Genomic DNA, 18,587 nt, shown 5'->3' on the forward strand with positions numbered 1-18,587 from the left:
GCAGCCTCGACCTGCTGGGCTCTGGCGATCCTTCCGCCTCAGCCTTCCGAGTAGCCGGAATTACAGGCATGTGCTACCACATCTGGCTGATTTTTTGATTTATTGTAGAGATGAGGTCTCGCTGCCCAGGCGGGTCTCGAACCCACGGGCTCAGGCAATCTACTCACCTCAGCCTCCCAAAGGTGCGCGATTACAGGCTGAGCCACCGAGCCTGGCTACTATACAATATTTTTAACTTATGATAGATTTATTGGAGTTCAACCCTACTACAAGTCAAGTAGTGTCTCTCTCCCTCCATATATATGTAGTTATATCATGATATAAATATATATGTATATATATATCTTCAGTTAGAATATTATTTGTACATAAAAATGTTACTGACCTTTGTAATGTTAGTTTTGTATTTTGCAACCTTATTGAATTTATTAATTTTAACAGTTTGTGTGTGTGTGTGAATATTTAAGTCTTTATATACAGGATCATGTCATCTGCAAATAGATATAATTTTTTTTTTTTCTTTTTGACCCGGATACCTTTTATTCTTTTTTTTTTGTCTAATTGCTTTTCTTAGTACATCAGTACTGTGTTGAATAGAAGCGAAGGAATGGGCATCTTAGTAAAAAAACATTTAGTTTTTCCCTCATTGATTATAATGCTAACTATGAGTTTCTCATAAATAATTTTTATTATATTGATAAACTTTTCTTCTATACCTAAACTGTTGAGAGTTTTTTTGTAATAAAAAATTAATGTTAGACTTTGTCAAATGCCTTTTCTGTATCAATTGAGATCACTGTGATTTTTATCTTTTATTCAGTTAATGTAATGTATCACATTTATTGATTTGTGCATGCCAAACTAGCCTTGTATGCCAGAACACCATCATTACCGTATTGGCATATTCTTGATTTGACTATGTATTTACTTCCATGAGTGAATTTTATACTTTTGTATGTGTTTATGTTAGTAATTATCATTTAAAAAAATTTTCCATTTGAAGAACCCCCTTAAACATTTCCTGTAGGGCAGAACTAGTGGTGATAAATGCCTTCAGCTTTTGCTTGTCTGGGAACAACTTTATTTCTACTTCATTTTTGAAAGACAGCGTTTTTGAGTACAGTATTCTTGAATGACAGTTTTCAACTTTATTTCTGAGGGGTTTAAATTATTAAATCTCTCCTGGCCCGTAAGGCTTTTGTTGAGAAACCCACTGATTGTTTAAAGAGGATTTTTAGTATGTGATTGGACACTTTTATCTTGCTACTTTTAAAATTCTGTCTCTATCTCTGACCTTTAGCAGTTTGAATATAATGTGTCTTAGTAAGAACCTCTTTTGGTTATATATTTTGTGAAGCCTTTGAGTTTCATGAATCTGGATGTCCATATCTCCTCCAACACTTGAGAAGTTTTCAGCAATTATTTCATTGAATAAGCTTTATGTTCCTTTCTTTTTTTCATCTCCTTTTGTAATATTTCCTTGCTTAATGGTGTCCCATAAGTCCTATAGGATGTCTTCACTGTTTTTCCTCTTTTTTTCTGAGTCATTTCTAAAGATGTATTTATTTATTTTAATTAATTTATTTATTATAAAGATGTGGGGTACAATTCAGGGTTAGGTATACAAACATTGATCATGCAGTTACCCTTGTTGATGAGGTATGCCCCTCCCTCCCCTAGCAGTTTCCCTCAACTGCCAGTCCCACCCTCTCCCCTGACAGTTTTGCACTACTGCCAATTGCTTTCTTATAGCATTATAATTGTTCAAGGTCACCTTATGAGTGAGAACATATGGAACTCAGTTCTTTGTTTCTGTGACAAATCACTGAGTATGATAGACTTCAAATCCATCCAATTTGCTGCAGAGTTCATGTATTTGTCCTTCTTTATGGCTGCATAATATTCCATTGTGTATATGTACCACATTTTTAAAATCCAGTCCAGCTTCTAAAGACGTAAAGTTCACAAATTCTTCTGCTTGATGCAGTTTGCTGTTGAAGCTCTCTAATGTATTTTTAATTTCATTGACTGAATTTGTGTGTGTGTGTGTGTGTGTGTTACTTGATTTTATTTTACACTAGGTGGTGGGCACAAAGCAATCTTCCTTAATAAAATTGACAATTAGTTTCACTCAGAACATTTTTAATAAAGCACATTTTAAAAAAGTATTCATCTTACAAATTGTTCTGCAATCCAAACATGCAATAGCTTGGAGAACAACATTTAGAAAACAAAAGTCAATTCAAAAAGACAGAATAAAACAAGAACAGTATAGATTTAACATGGCTCGGATTTTGCAGTTTTCTTACTGAATCATCAATGTCAGAAATCTGTTCTTTCAGCTAGCTCCACTGCTCTGGTTTAAAAGAAATACCATTTCTTCCTGACTTCATTTCACCTTTTGGGTCCATCCAATATTCTCTAATATCAACTAGAACTTTCCCTTTAAAGTCCCGAACACTAACATACCACATTTTCCCAATCTGAAACATGTTGTCATCTTTGCTGCTGCTGCTCTGTTTGGAAGATGACAGAGCTCTGGAAGTTTCCCCAGTCTTTTGCTTCTTTACAGGTTTTTCTGGAGCAACTTGCTTTTTCCTCTTTAACTTTTTGTCAACCTCACTGTCAGAATCACTGCCAGAAGAGGTTGAAGAAACGAGTTCCTTTGATTTAGGCATTGCTCCGCTCTGCTCCTGCAGTTGAACATGCTCCTTCTCTCTAACTCGCGACTCATTGACTGAATTCTTTAGCTTCAAGATTTCTGTTTGATTCTTTTTAATGATATCTTTTTGTTGAATCAATCAGATCATAAATTGTTTTCCTGATTTCATTAAATTGTCTATTTTTCTTGTATCTTTCTGAGTTTACATCAGATCATTATTTTAAGTTGCTCTTCAGGCAATCTGTAACTACTGTTTCTTGGGGGAATCATTTACTGAAGAATTATTAGGTACCTCGTGGTATCATATTTCCTTGCTTCTTCATGTTTCTTTTGTCCCTGTATTGATGTCTGTGCACCTGGTGGTGTAGTTGCCTCTTCCAAACCTTACAGAGTGGCTCTCATAAGGGAAGACTTTCAGCTGCAGATGGGTCTGAGGTTCCTGTTGGGAATGATGAGGTGGTTCTGGTTCCATGTTGGTGCAATGGTGTAGTTTTTGTTAGTTTCTTTAGTTGCAATCAATGTCAGGATGACTGTGGGTGCCTCAGTGGCCTAGGTTGTAGGAATTTGTAACAGTTATGATGGCTATATAGATTAATAGCATAAAAGCTTTAGTAACTCTTGGGTTGTTGTCTTTCCCACAGTGAGAAGTCTTAGCTAAAGAGATCTCTCTTGGTGTTGAGTCTAATATGGCTCACAGGCAGCTGCAGGGACACTGGAGCCAGGACATAGATGCTCAGAGAACCTGTGGAGGTAGGCTCCTGGACTGAGGATCTTGTGAAACTACCTTAGCACTAGGACTTGAGGCAAAGGTTCACTTTCTAAGGTACACATGAATGAAGTTTTCCCAGTAAGGCAGCGTCTGTTGCTCTGAGGTACAGCAAAGCAACTTAGGCCCAGGGAGCTGAAATGTAGCTGTGGTTGTAATCCTGGGGAGCAGAGAACAACACTGGCATGACTTGGGGTCTGGACTCTCTAATGGTGAAACACAGCAGTATCCCAGGCTCTGTGAGGCCAGGTGCAGCATCAGAAATGGCAAGACACTGCTGTGGCTTGGACTCTGGGGGTGGCAGAGGGAGGAGAACAGTGCAGCACTGACTTCACTCCCTGGAAAGGCAGGGTTTCTTAGCAGTTTGAACTGCAGGAGGCTAGTCCAGCTCTAGGTAAGTGGGCATTGTGGCTATTCAGCCTGGAAGGAAGGGTGGTACAGCTCAAGCAAGGCACTGATACTCTAGTATGTCAGGTGCTGCATTTGCTTGACCCAAACAGCATGGCTACATGGGTCAGTGGAGCCTCTGAATCCTTGAGTAAGTAGAGTACTACATCAGTGGTGGCACTGGGGGTGCTGCTTTTGTGTGCCATAGGCTCAGAGCCCCTGGGAATGGGGTGCTGTCTTACCTGTGGTACCAGGGTGGGGGGTTAACTCCTCTGATGTGCGGGAAGCCTCAGGTTTCCAGAAGTGTTGCCTCACATCTGACATTGGGGGACATGACTGCTCTGGTGAGTAGAAGGCCTGAGGTCCCCATGGGTTTGAGTGCCTTTCAGCCAGTCCTAAGGGTAGGGTGCACAGTGACTGAAACAGGGAAGATGTAGCAGCTCTGTGAAAGCTTGGCCATAGAGGGTAAGTGGGCATATTTTAAAAAATCAGGGATGGAGGGATGCAATGGTTATTTTCTTCTATAACAGGAGACACTCCAACATTGGCTGTAGTTCCCAGGTTCTGCAGTGCAGTAGCAGCATGAGTCACAGGGTGGGAAGACTGGGGAGTGGAGAAGTCGAAGCAGGGGCATAGGCACAGCATCAGCTCCTTCTCTGGGGGTAGCTCAGTGTGTAGACTCTGGGGAACTTCCTCAGATAACCTCAGAGCCTGTGAGGACAGCAGAAATCTCTGGTGTAAAAACTGCATGTTCCATGGTGGTAATAAGAGCTGCTGGGGTCATCTTGCTTATGTCTTTCCTGCAGGAAGGAATCTCTTCTGGTTCTGAGGCTGATCCCGATTCAGTGATGAAGTGGCAGAGGTAAGGTATTTTATTCTTTTTCCTATGTGGCCATTCTGGGTCTGTGCACTAGAGAAGGGGTCTCCAGTCTCCAAACCATGAACTGGTAAAGTTCGGTGGCTTATTGGGAACTGGCCACACAGTAGGATGTGTGTAGTGGACAAGCAGAGTTTCGTCATGAGTCAGATCAGTGGTGGCATTAGATTCTCATAGATGCATGAACCCTATTGTGAACTGCACATCCAAGGGACATAGGTGGAACGCTTCTTATGAGAATCTAACGCCGATGTTCTCTGCCTCTCTTCTACCCCAACTTCATCAACCATCTGTGAAAAAATTGTCTTCATCAAACCAATCTGATGCCAAAAATGTTGGGACAGTTGCACTAGAGTATTTCTGCTGTTTCTTTGCGGTCCTCCAGAGCTCAACTTTAGATATTTTGGTTGAAATACTGTTGTTTATTTATTGTTTTGAGGGTTTTTTTATGGGAAGGGGGAAGAACATCTTGCTGATGTCAATCAACATGAATCTATATTTATTTTATAATGTTAAATTGCATCTATGTATAGTTGCTCATAAGCTACATTTTATAAAGAGTTGCCTTACTTATTCATAATCCCTCCCCAAAAGTTATCCATGATATAATCAATCATCGATTTTTAGATCATTAACAGGTAAAGATGTAACTTTTCAAGAAAATTAAAGCTAAGGACATAATATAAAAATAATCAAATGTGAGAACTATGTATGATATATTCAAAGACTAAATAACATATTTGCTCATATTTATAGAAAGGAATTAGTGCAAGTAATTCTATGGGATACAATTCTATGTCAACTTCTACCTAAAACAGAAATACGAATTATTTTTTATAATATGCTTTTTCTTGATCCTATGAATGAATATTTTACAAATTTGGTGTTTTAACATTTTTGATGACAAATTCATAACACTAAGAAGGTTTTAGTCTGAAAAAAAAGCCAAGTTATTAGAATTGCCAATAGAAGTATAAAGGATACCTTGTTAATAAACTTGTTGATTCATCTTTTTGGGGATGGTAAACCTGGATTTAGTCTTTAGCCACAATATATATCTGAAGTTTGAGTATAAAACAATGAAGTCCAGGTATAGTGGTGCATGCCTGTAATCCCAGCACTCTGGGAGGTTGAGGCGGGAGAATTGCTTGAGTCCAGAACCAGTTTAGGCAATATAGTGAGATCTCATCTCTACAAAAAAATTTAAAAAATTAGCCAGGCATGGTAACACATGCCTGTAGTTCTAGCTACTCAAGAGGCTGAAGCAGAAGGGACATCTGAGCCCAGGAGATTGAGGCTGTGGTGAGCTGAAAGTGTGCTACTGCCCTCCAACATGGGTGACAGAGTGAGACCCCAAATCAAAAAATAAAACAAAAACCTGGGCTCGGTGGCTCAGCCTCGGTGGCTCAGCCTGTAATTCCGCGCCTTTGGGAGGCTGAGGTGAGTGAATTGCCTGAGTCCACGGGTTCGAGACCTGCCTGGGTAACTTGGCGAGACCTCATCTCTACAGTAAATCAAAAATTAGCCGGGTGTGGTGGCACGCGCCTGTAGTTCCATCTACTTGGAAGGCTGAGGCGGAAGGATCGTGGAAGCCCAGCAGGCAGGTCGAGGCTGCAGTGGCTGGGAGTGGCCACTGCACTCCAGTCTGGGCGACAGAGTGAGACTCCAACTCAAAAAAAAAACAACCAAAAAACCAATATAAAATAAAATAAAATAATGATATTGACTTTTCTTGTGGCCTATAGAATCAGTCTTAGTTCTTTCGCACTATCTAAATGAGTTTTAGGAAAACTAGTTTCCATAACTCAAAAGTAAAATAGCCTAAATAAGCTTTTTATTCTACTAAAATCAATTATCATTACAGTTAGCATTTTGTAAATACAAATTTTTAAACAAAATGAAGGATACTTCAGGCCCTCCTTAAAAGAAACTGACAATTTGACAGCATTCCAATTCTCTTCCATCTTTGACTTTTCTTCAACAGTCAATCTATAAGACCGGGGGGGAAGGACTCCTCCCAGGACTAGATCAACCCTCTCTGCCTAAATTCACTGGTTTTATGTTTGTTTTTCTTTGTTTTTCCTACTTTATGCCCATTTCTAGTCTATTAAGATGGAAATAATAAAAAAATTTTTAATGAAAGGGAATCCATAATATAAAAAGAATGTATGTGTTAATGAGATATATTATGCAGTAGAAGATAATAATTCAAAGTTAAAGCATAATAATTTCTTTCAAATTCTTTGAAGATAGAAGATGATTTTTTATGACATTTGTTATGAAAATGGTATTAGACTCTCATTGTTTTAATTTTTTCCAATTTTTAAAGTGACATGATCCTCTTGGTTTATTTCACATTTTAATTTTATATACATCAAAAGTTACAAGGATTGAGAGCATATGAGATTTGTCATTTGTATATGTACCAGGAAGAATATAGGAAGATAAAAATCCTCCACATAATTATTAATTCAAAACAAGAGAAGACTCAAAATGACCACCTTCCCTTGCCCAACAATCTTCTTTAATTCTTGTTTCCCCGTTATCCAAAATTCATTCAGTTTAAAATTAAGAGACAGTGAAACATGAGCACTTCTTGGAATTATAACATTTTTTAATTTTAAAATTGTGAGGTACAATTTAGGATTAGGTATACAAATATTCATTGTGCAGGTACCCTTGTTGATGAAGTGTGCCCCCCTTTCCCCAGGCAGATATCAACTACTGTTAAGCTCACATCCCTACACAACCCTCACCTCCCACTGCAGTTTTCCACTACTGTAAATGCTTTTCTTATAGTATTATTGTAGTTGTTCAAGGTCCACTTATGAGTGAGAACATGTGATACTCAAATCTTTGTTTCTATGAAAGATCACTCAGTACTATCAACTCTAATTCCATTCAGGTTGCTGTGAAGTTCATGATTTTGTTCTTCTTATGGCTGTGTAATATTCCATTTTATATATGTACCACACTTTTTTTATCCAGTTCTCTTTTGATGGGCAGCATGTTTAGTTCCATGTTCTTGCTATTGTGAACAATGCTGCGATAAGCATACATGTGCAGGTATCTTTTTTACAGAGTGATTTGAGTTCTTCCAGGTATATTCCCAGAAGGGGGATTGTGGCTTCATATGAAAGGTCGATTCTTAGAACTTTTAGGAATCGCCACACTGATTTCCATAGAGGCTGACTAGTTTACACTCCCACCAACAGTGTAGAAGTGTTCCCTTTCGCCACATCCTCTCGAGCATCTGTTATTTTTTGAGTTACTGATGATGGTCAATCTGACTAGAGTTAGGTGGTATCTCAGTGTAGTTGAATTCTAACATTTTAGATTGTTGGTTGTGATTTGTAACATCATCTTTTTGGATGCCAGGACCAAACTTTATTAGGAGGTACAGAAAAAGATGCTCTGTACTCTTGGGAGAGGGCACATTGATAACAGAAACAGACTAAGAGCAGTGGATTTGGGGCAGAGGACTAGTGCACAGACTTTTTGCACCCTCTAGAGCTGGCTCCACTCCCCTCATTCACAGAGAACCCAGACATGTCCTTATGTGTTTCCCTGGTCTGCATTTTTTTAAATTCAAAGTTTCCAAAACATTTTAGTTGCCATGTAATGTATTCCCTTGTATTATTTCACTCTGCCCTCAACCTGATTGGTCTACTTTGTTTCATTCTTGGGATTTTTACCCATGAAGATGTCAAAGATAAAAAAATGAACTTACTTGGTGTTTCTGTTGTTTCAATGGAACTCTGATTCTCAGCTTTAGAGGAAAAAAAAGAAAAATAAATCAATACAATTAAATGTTGATTATCAGATCTACACTCACAATTGTTTCAAGTGGTAAATAAATATAGGTCTTAGCTAATTCCTAATTCACTTCTTTCAAATTATGAAATTATGATACTATGTGATAGTAAGAAACTTTAGAGTAAGGGACAACCAGCATTTTCTTAGAGAACCAAATATTTTAAGCTTTGTGTGCCATAAGTTTTCATTACAATTATTCAACTCTGTTATTTACAATTATTCAACTCTGTTATTATGAATGCAGCCATACATAATACCTAAGGCACAGGTATGATTGTTTTCCAATAAAACTTTATTTTCAAAAACAGTCAGAAGGCTAGATTTACCCTGTGGGCCACAGTTTGCTGAGTCTTGCTTTAGAGCATCAGATACAACGTCAGATCCTGAATACCTCAAGATGACATAGGGAATAACAAATCCTTCCCTACGTATTTCATAAGTGGGGCCACCATTTGTTGTCTTTCTACTAATAAGTGGTGCATCTCATGACCTGGGAAAGATGCAGAAAGGCCCAGACAGATACTTTTAAAATTGAGGGAATTCCTGTATGGTAAAATATAATCCAGGAGAACTTTCTGCAAGGAAAATCACTTGAGAGAATTAAAATCAAATATCATTTCAACAACTTTGAGAATAAGCACATGAACAGAATTTGCTACATGAAAAACAGAAAATAGAACAAATAGAAGTCCAATAATTACATTTTAAAAATTCACTTGCCTCCTTTGTATATTCACTTGACTGTCTATATTAGCATCTTAAATTTAACATGCCCAAAACAGAACACTTGACTAGAATTCTCAAATCTACCTCTTCCCCTGCTTTCTTGGATCAGCTTATGTACCATTGTCTTCCAGTTGAGCAAGGCAAAATGTTAATGACCTTTCTTGAGTCTCCTTTTATTCTCACCCCTATCAACTTTTCTTTAAAGATGTATCTTAGATTAAAACATATCGACTCAGCAACTATATCTCTCCCTCAGTGCCTGCAATAGCTACCTAGAAAAATCTCTTTAAATTTAAACTTCACTACTCTGGCTCCCTACTACTCCTCAATTGTCTCTCACCATTCAGCCTCTGTTTTGCTGTGGTTGATTGAAGGCAGAGGGCGTTTTTTGCCTCAGGGCTTTCTTCTTCTCTCAGGCCTACGTGGTTTTCTTCTTCTCTCATGACTATCTTCAGATTCCACCATCCAGAAAAGTCTTTTCCAACCACCTTCACTACTTTGTCTCCTCATATCGCTTCACACTATTCCATATCACTGATCATTTGCTCAGCAGCACTTTTATCACTACTGAGACATTTACTTTTGCTTTGAAAATTATTTTTTGCCAGAGTGTATAAGAGCAGACTTTTCTTGCGTAGAACTGTGATGGCAGTGCTTACCATTAGGACATGAGAGAGTGAGTCTCGAAGAAAAATGTATGGATTGGACAGAGAAGAATAGAAAACAATAATAAAAGTATTAATAAAATAAATAAGACTAATTCTACCTGAATTCAATCTTTTTTTTTTTTTTTTGAGTTGGAGTCTCACTCTGTCACCCAGACTGGAGTGCAGTAGCCACTCCCGGCCACTGCAGCCTTGGTCTGCTGGGCTCCCGTGATCCTTCCACCTCAGCCTTCCAAGTAGCTGGAACTACAGGCGTGCACTACCACGCCCGGCTAATTTTTTGATTTTTTGTAGAGAGAGGTCTCGCCAAGTTGCCCAGGCAGGTCTCGAACCCACGGGCTCAGGCAATTCACTCACCTCAGCCTCCCAAAGTGTGGGATTACAGGCTGAGCCACTGAGCCCGGCTCCTGAATTCAATCTTTAGGGGAAATGGATACTTTATTGAAAATGTTCTAGTTGGATAATGATAGTTACCATTTTTAAAGCAATTTTCACGATCAACTTCATAAATTATTAGCTGATGACTATAAGAGAGATATTATTTCCATTTTGCATATCAGCAAATATGAACTGAGAGGAGTAAAACTGATTTATTTAGGGGGAACTAGGATTATAATTCAGGTTTGTTAGTTCTAAATTCCATCTACTTTCATTAAAATGGATGGCTCTTCCTTCCACTAAATTACTCCAAATGGAAAGCTATGTAATTAATTCCTACTGTTGATAATTAGTTAAAATACTTTTGAACATGGAATAGTGCTTCATTTTGAAGAGGCCGTTAAACATATTTATTAGCCCTAGAGGATTAGAATATAAGGAAAATCAAAACATTTTGTTTCTCTTATTATAAGGTAATAAACTTTCTTGCTGATAGACTTGATTGAGAATGAAAATTTTACACTTGTATCAGACAAAAGCTTTTGACTATCCTTTATTTGAACTTTTGTCAGTCTTCAAAAATGTGTAATAATTTTAGAGAAACACAGCACATAAAAGAAATATAACTGTGCATTAAGACATAACTCAATCTTAAATCAATTTAAAATATTAAATGTCCTAATATATATTCATGTATATATATGAATAAATTGTTATTCTGAGGACAAAATACTGTAAATCTTCTATATTTAATCAAAACTTGAATATATATCTTTCCCCCCTGAAATCAGGGAGATCTTTTGAAGATGATAAAATGTTTTCATATGAATAAAATTTTAAAATTTCACATTGATCATTTGTTTACCTAAGCCTGAATTGTACTCCACAGCTTTAAAAAAAAATGTATTTCCATAGGGCAGAGTTCAAGTTTAATAGAAATAAATGCTATAAAATACAGCTAAAGTTGTAAAAATTAGTAATATGTGAAGACATTTGCAATTGTTCCTAGTTTTTATTTATAACTTCCAGAAACACATGTATTTTGAGAAAAGACCAAATTCTGACCTATAGAGAAAATGAGAAAAGTAAAATGACAAATGAATGTAGTGTGCTACATTAACTATTCTCAAACTTAGATGTTTAGTAAAGACCAAAACCTTAGTCAGGGTAGTAGTCAGTTTACAATCTGTTTGTTGAGCTTGATTATCAAACATGAAACTGAAATCTTATGAAATACAAATGAACTTTGAAACGCTGATCACATTATTCAAAGCTAGTTTTACTTCAACATTATTTTTTAAATCAGAAAGTGTAAGCAGCAATACAAAAAAAACATCGCTAACTATTCTTATTTTATAAAGGATATTTGTTTATAACTAATAAACTTAGTTATACATAGACTATTAACATCAACAGGCACAAATATATATAAATATATAACTATTCAAATATAATTCTCTACTGATTTGCTGTAAAATAATTTATTATGACTAATGAACTTTTTTATCCTTCTCCCATATGACATTTGCTGAATCATTGGACATGAGATTATTTCTGGTTTGGCTAAACTATTACTTCTGACTAAGACTTTATTATCCTGAGGATTCCTCTTGTATCTGCTTACATGAAATGATATAAACTATTTAAATGGCATATATAAGAAAAATCTTGAGTAAATTCCCAAATAAGTGTCATAGACAAATGGTGCAATTTACAGAAGAAATATTGAGACTGGGTAGGCAATTAGATAAATTAATGTTTTCCAAAGTGTGGAATGTTAACATTGTATAAGAGAGTCTATAACATAGTACTAGAAAGCAGCATTAAATAAAATTATAACATTCAATGAGAAAGTTAATTCCTTTTCAGTTTTATTATACCTTACTTTGTTATGTCAATGAAAAAGTTTAAAATTTTCAATTTGATGCACATATATCATTAATATCTAACATGTTTGTTTTGATTTATCTTTTAACAAAAATGAGCATGTATCAAGCTCAGAGCCTTTGGGAAGCAACAAAACTTATCTAAATTGTTATTTTGTTTTATTTATTTTTTACAAAATAGTGATCTTTACAGCTACTGTTTATTTATGCCAAACAAAGCCAGGCTTTCTTATATGGTGATTTCCTTTGCAAGCACATTTAAGCATAAAAAGTGTATCAATTTTAAAAAATACTGAATAAATAACAGCACAGATGGTATACAGATCTAGCAACACTCATAAAGTTGTTGGAAACATCAAGGTAAAATCTTGCAGAGGTCTTTGATGAATGTGTAGAATTTAAATCAGCAATTGGAGAAAGGAAGGGGTGAAGAAAGAATAAGAAGTATACAAATGAAGGGGCAGGATTAAAAAAACTCAGCCAAGAATAAATCTGGCATGGCAGGCAATAGTTGTCATGAGAAAAAGTGTGGTATAGTGAAGAGTTTATGGGGCTTGGAGCAAGGAAAACAGACTGTGAATTTCATCTTTTAAATTTAACCTTGGAAAGTCATTTAGTCTTTTTGAACTTGTTTTCTTATTTGTGAAGTTAATAACATACCAATTTTGCTTGGCTTTTATAAGATTTAATTATTAATTCTTAACTATTAACAAAATAATAGCTAAAATTGTTTGCCAGACACTATTTTAAGCTTTATATGTTTTATCACTTTTAATCTTCACAAGAATCCTGTGAAAATGTAATCCTATTATAACTGTTTTATAGATGAAGAAACTAAGGCAGAGAAGTTAAGTAGCTGATCAAAGGCACAAATAAATTATGCTATTTTTTTTGAACAAAAGAAATGTGACTTCAGAATCACCATTCATAACCAATAAGCTAACTTCCCATTGGCATGATTGGAGTGACCAGTCTTTATTTTATGAAGGACGTGTTGCCTTGAAAATCAAAGACTTGGCCGGGCTCAGTGGCGCAGCCTGTAATCCCAGCACTTTGGGAGGCCGAGACAAGTGGATTTCCTGAATCCGCGGATTCAAGACCAGACGAGGCAACTTAGTGAGACTTCATCTCTACAATAAAAAAAAAAAAAAATTATCCGGGTGTGGTAGCGTGTACCTGTAGTTCCAGCTACGTGGAAGACTGAGGCAGAAGGGTAACCTGAGCCCAGCAGGTAGTCGCTGGGGTGGCCGTGAGTGTGCCACTGCACTCCAACCTGGGTGGTTGAGTGAGACTCCAACTCAAAAAAAAAAAAAATAGAAAAGAAAAAAAGAAAATCACAGGCTTGGGTGTGGGTCATTCTTATGTTTAGTCAGTGGTATATCTAAAATAGCTATAAGGTTTTTGAAAAATTATCTTATCTTTTTGTGTAAAAATAGGCTCCATATTAAACTATGATAAATTATGCAAAAAGTGATAACTCATTTGCTATACAAAATGGATATAATCTCCTACTTAATAATGTACTGGTTGCTTATAAATGTTACTTATTTCTACTTAAAAAAAGCTAGATCATGGCTTCAGCTTTCCTGTAATATTGTATATGCTGTATGGCAGAAGCTCTGGCTTGGCAAAATCTCCGGAGGTATTTCTGTGCAAGTACCTGCCTTAGTAGAGTTCTGTATTAGAGTTCTGCCCATCTTAATTTACCATCTAGCTGTAATCTTTTCCCCACATTCTTTCCTCAGCCAAATCACAATTCACTAAAGAGTGAAAGAGCAATAGACCTCCTTCCCTGCCAGTTTTTGACAGTGTGCAGGATGTCTGCTATAAAATCTGGCTGTAAGTACCAGAATGACTAAGTTACCAGCAAGAAATGCATCTATTTTGTTTTCTCCCCTCCATCCTTTCCCCTTTCCTTTCTCTTCTCTCCTCAGACATCAACAGGAGGTGCACAGGAAATCATACAAGAAGAGTCAGAGAGGATGACATGTTTTCAAGTCATTAGCAAAAAACAAAACAAAACAAAACAAATTAGGAAACTCGAGAAGAGGAGAAGACTTGTGGTTTTACACCCAATCCCTCCACAGTTTATGTACTGAAGGGTGCAGACTCCTGTGACTGATGTTTCCTTTGAATCAACTCCTCAATGCTCCCAGAAACAGCCCTGCATATAGACAATGATCAATGAATGGATGATGAAATCTAATTGTAATAAGGGCTAATGCAGAATTCTGGTATAGCGTGGGTAAAATGGCAATGGTCCCCAAAAGATATGTGGACCTAGAACCTATGACCTTATTTAGAAAAAAGACACAGATGGAAGAGGAGACACAGAGGGGAGGACCATAGACAAGAAGAAAAAGGTGGCTTGAAGAAGGAGGCAGAGATTAAAGTGATGCATCTATAATCCAAGAAATGTCAAGATTTGCCAGCAGTCACCAGAAGCTAGGAGAGAAGCATGAAGGCCCTCAGAGGCTTCAAAACCAACCCCGTTGACACTTTGATTTCAGACTTCTGGTCACCAGAACTGTGAGAGAATAAATTTCTGTTATTAAGTCACCCAGTTTGTGGAACTTTGTTACAGCAGCTCAGCAAGCTAATATATGATCACTACATCCAGGCAAATATTTATTACCTTTTCTTCACATAGTTATAGCATGTATATAGTCATGTAGAGCTAAAGGAGTTATAAAATTTGTTACTTTAGCCAAGAATAAATGCTTTCTTCACTGGGATATGAAGAATAAGGTAGGATATTTCAACAACCTTGTGAATGATAAAAGCAGAAAGACTCACATCTTCACTAAACTTACTCAAGGAAAGACATGGTTTATTTATACATATTTAAATGAAGGCCATACATAGTAGATAGTTTCATATTTGAAAGCATTATAGTGCTTTATTACATCAGATCCATTTATTTGTCAACTAGTTATTAAAAGAAGAGTAGAAAAGTTTTTCATTGTGTTGTAGAGTACATTTAATCTCACTATTTACTTTTTAAAAATTGTCTCAAAACACAAATTTATTTATAGCAGTTTTCAATCTATTCACATTTTCTGATTTCCATACTCAGGGATCTTCTATTGATAATTTTGCAGTCATTAATGTATTTTTGTTGAAGTCTGGCAATCTTCAGCAAGATTATAAATTCATTTTGGTCATGTGATGATTGATCATACAAATTGGCCATTATTGTCACACACAACAAAATCAGAGTCCAGGAGCCAGGGGTAGAAAGCACTAAGTACACAAACATTGCTCCAAGAATATAATTTTCTGCAAGTCTGCCTGCTGAAACCCCCTGCTATAACCTGAAACCAGTTTTATGTAATAACTACTGAAACAACTAGTTATGACTATAAGACTAGTTTTACTCTCTGCTACCACCCATTAATCATTGCTTGTCAGTTCCTCAAAACTTTACTAGTGCCAACACTAGTAAAGTTCTAGTTCTTTCAAAGCAACATATAACATTTGTCCTGTGTATAAAACCTTTGTTTTTTGGACATGCCAAAAACTTCTCAGTCTATGTGTATTCCCTGAACTGCCAACCTTGCTTCCCAAATGAAGCGTTTTAAGTTTAGAGATTCATCTCTATATTTTATTTGATTTAGATAACCAGGAACTTATGTTTCTTTAATTTTGCTACTCCATATACAATAAGAACTCCAAAAACTTCACTTTTTTCCAATATACGCATTCAGTTTAAAAGCAGAATGCTTAAAAATTCAAAATGTTTAGATTTTATTTTACAACATAGAGTTTTTCTTTGCTTGAGAGATGATAATCTAGAATTTGAACAATTATATAGAAAATAATTTAAGAGTTTTCTAGTGTCAACAAAGAATATGAAGTAGGTGATCTTTGCTTCTTAACACAGATATGTGGTACATATTAGTAATAATATGAAACTAATATATGTAACTGAATTACTGTGAGATTTTTACTCTAAGTAATGTAAACATTAAAGGTTACTGTCTTCTTTTGCTACACATACGTTTTTCTTTTCTTTTTCTGCAAAATGGTCTTAATGTAAGAATATTGGCTGTCACCAAGGATGTCAAAGTTTAGAACTTCTTTACTATTAAAGCATTCAGTGTCTTACACTTTGGTTCAGAAAGTTAGGGTTGAAATTATGCTTTTCATTCCTGGTAAAATTTCTTTCTTTGAAACCTTTGATATTAATATAGCTCTTTCAGCTTTCTCTTAATTAGTTTTAGCACAGTACACATTTCCCTGTCTTTTACTTTTAAACAATTATATTTAAAGTGGGTTTCTGGAATACTTTATATAGTTGGAAGGTTATCCTTTTTATTCAATTCGACAATTTCATCTTCATAATTGACATGCTTAAATCATTTTTAAAGTGTGATTATCACTATAATTGTTTTTAAACATACAATTCTGACTTTCAAAAAAATTCTATCTGTTCTGTTTTTTTTTAATTCTTATTGTCTTCTTTTGAATTAAGTTTTTAAACATTTGTTTTTATCTTCATTATTGATTTTATAACCGTACCTTTATAACCTTACTCTCATCCTGGTGTTTGTGTCATTGTTGTTATACATTTTACTTCTACATATATTTTAAAACTTTGATATACTTTGGTTATATTTTCTTTAAACAATCCAATGTCATTTGAAGAGTTTAAAATGAGTTAAAATTATTTTATATTTACCATTTTGAATGATCTTTATACTTTTATTTAGATTCAAATTTACATCTGGCATCATAGTTCTCTATTCCTGAATATCTTTACTGATAATGAATTTTCTCAGCTTTCATATGTCTGAAAAAATATTTATAGAATTCTAGGGTGAAACTTTTTTCCCTTCCATTGCTAAAGATGTTGCTTTATTGTATTCTGGCATGCACCATTTCTGATAAGACTTTGTTGTCATTTTTCTTTGTTCTTCTCTACTTAATGTGTCACTTATTTTCAACATCTTCTTTCAAGAGTTTGTCTTTATCTCTGGTTTCTCATGATTTGATTATGATGTGCTCTGGTGTGTGGTTTTCTTCCTGTTTCTTCAACTTGGTGTTTGAGTTCCCTGAATCTATGAGTTTATAATTATTTTATATTTGAAAAGAATTTATTCAAATATTTTTTGGTCTGTCCTTCTCTGGTACTTCAGTTAGAGGTATGCTAGGTCCTTGGATATTTTCCCATAGCTAACTGATATTTCATTCTCATTTTTCCAGTGTTCTCTGTTTTATTTTTTTCTAGTTTCTATTGCTGTGATTTTATGCTAAAACAACAACAAATATTTTGTTGATTCTCTCTACTATATATTTGTGTTCTAACTTATTAATTTCGACTTTATTTTTATTTGTTGTTCTTTCCATTTTCTTTGGGTTTATTAATCTTTTTTTATTCTACCTTCATGAGATGGCTATTCAGGTAATCATTTGAATAATACTTTTTTTCTAGTATATGCATTTTAGAGCTATAAATTTTACTGTAAGACTATATTTTATATGGTTTGCTATGCCATATTTTCAGTTTAAATTATTTGCTGATTGCCACTGTGATTACCTCTTTAATCCATTGATTGCTATCTTCAAAACTTTATTGTAGGGCTCGGTTCCTCAGCCTGTAATCTCAGCACTTTGAGAGGCTGGGGCAAGTGGATTGCCTGAGCCTGAAGGTTCAAGACTATAGCCCGGGCAACTGGGCAAGACTTCGTCTCTACAATAAATCAAAAATTAGCCGGGCATGGTAGTGCAAAACTGTAGTTCCAGCTACTTGGAAGGCTGAGGCAGAAGGATCATCAGAGCCCAGCAGGTCTATGCTGGGGTGGCTGTGAGCATGACACAGAGACGAAGTGAGACTTCAACTCAAAAAAAAAAAAATTATAAGCATATAATTATCTTCTTCTAGCTATCTTTTAATTTTCAATATCGAGATAAATTCCACTGTGACTAGGAGACACACTCTGTATTTTAAGTCATTTAAAATGTGTTGAGACCTACTTTATGACAGTTTATGATCTATTATAGTAATTAATACTTAATCTACTTGAAAATAATTTGCTTTCCGTAGTTGATGTGCAGTGGTCCACATATGTCCATTAAATTAAATTTGTTAGTTATGTTGATTTACACTATATCACTGCCGATCTTCTTATCAAATTCTGAGATATATATTTTTAAAGGTTCATTAGAATTGTGATTTTGTGTTTTTTATTAAATTTTTGCTACAGAGTCTGGTCTTGGTGGCTCAGCCTGTAATCCCAGCACTTTGCGAGGCTGAGGTGAGTGGATTGTCTGATCCTGTGGGTTTGAGACCAGCCCTGGCAACTTGGCGAGCCCCTATCTCTACAATAAATCATAACTTAGCTGGGTGTGGTAGTGCATGCCTGTAGTTCTGGCTATTTGGTAGGCTGATGCAGAAGGATCGCCTGAACCTAGAGTGTGGATG

The 18,587-nt window shown here is 35.7% G+C and overlaps 1 protein-coding gene and 1 pseudogene across 2 annotated transcripts in view; both read right to left on the reverse strand.

The window, feature by feature from the left end:
- The window catches only part of EMCN (endomucin), a 45,093-nt gene extending 35,416 nt beyond the window's left edge, over positions 1 to 9,677 (reverse strand). The window contains exons 1-2 of the mRNA XM_021715692.1: positions 9,575 to 9,677; positions 8,423 to 8,461 (exon numbers count right to left, since the gene is read on the reverse strand). Of these exons, the coding sequence (XP_021571367.1) occupies positions 8,423 to 8,461; positions 9,575 to 9,677 (142 nt within the window). The remainder of the gene's footprint in view (positions 1 to 8,422; positions 8,462 to 9,574) is intronic.
- Positions 2,054 to 2,726, reverse strand: LOC110596214 (annotated as a pseudogene). The gene has a single exon (XR_002482328.1). The product of XR_002482328.1 is annotated as an activated RNA polymerase II transcriptional coactivator p15 pseudogene (transcript).
- Positions 9,678 to 18,587: the final 8,910 nt, after the last annotated feature.

The sequence above is a fragment of the Carlito syrichta genome, unplaced genomic scaffold (genome assembly GCF_000164805.1).
Source record: "Carlito syrichta isolate Samal-C Ts95f unplaced genomic scaffold, Tarsius_syrichta-2.0.1 Scaffold307308, whole genome shotgun sequence".
NCBI lineage: Eukaryota > Metazoa > Chordata > Mammalia > Primates > Tarsiidae > Carlito > Carlito syrichta.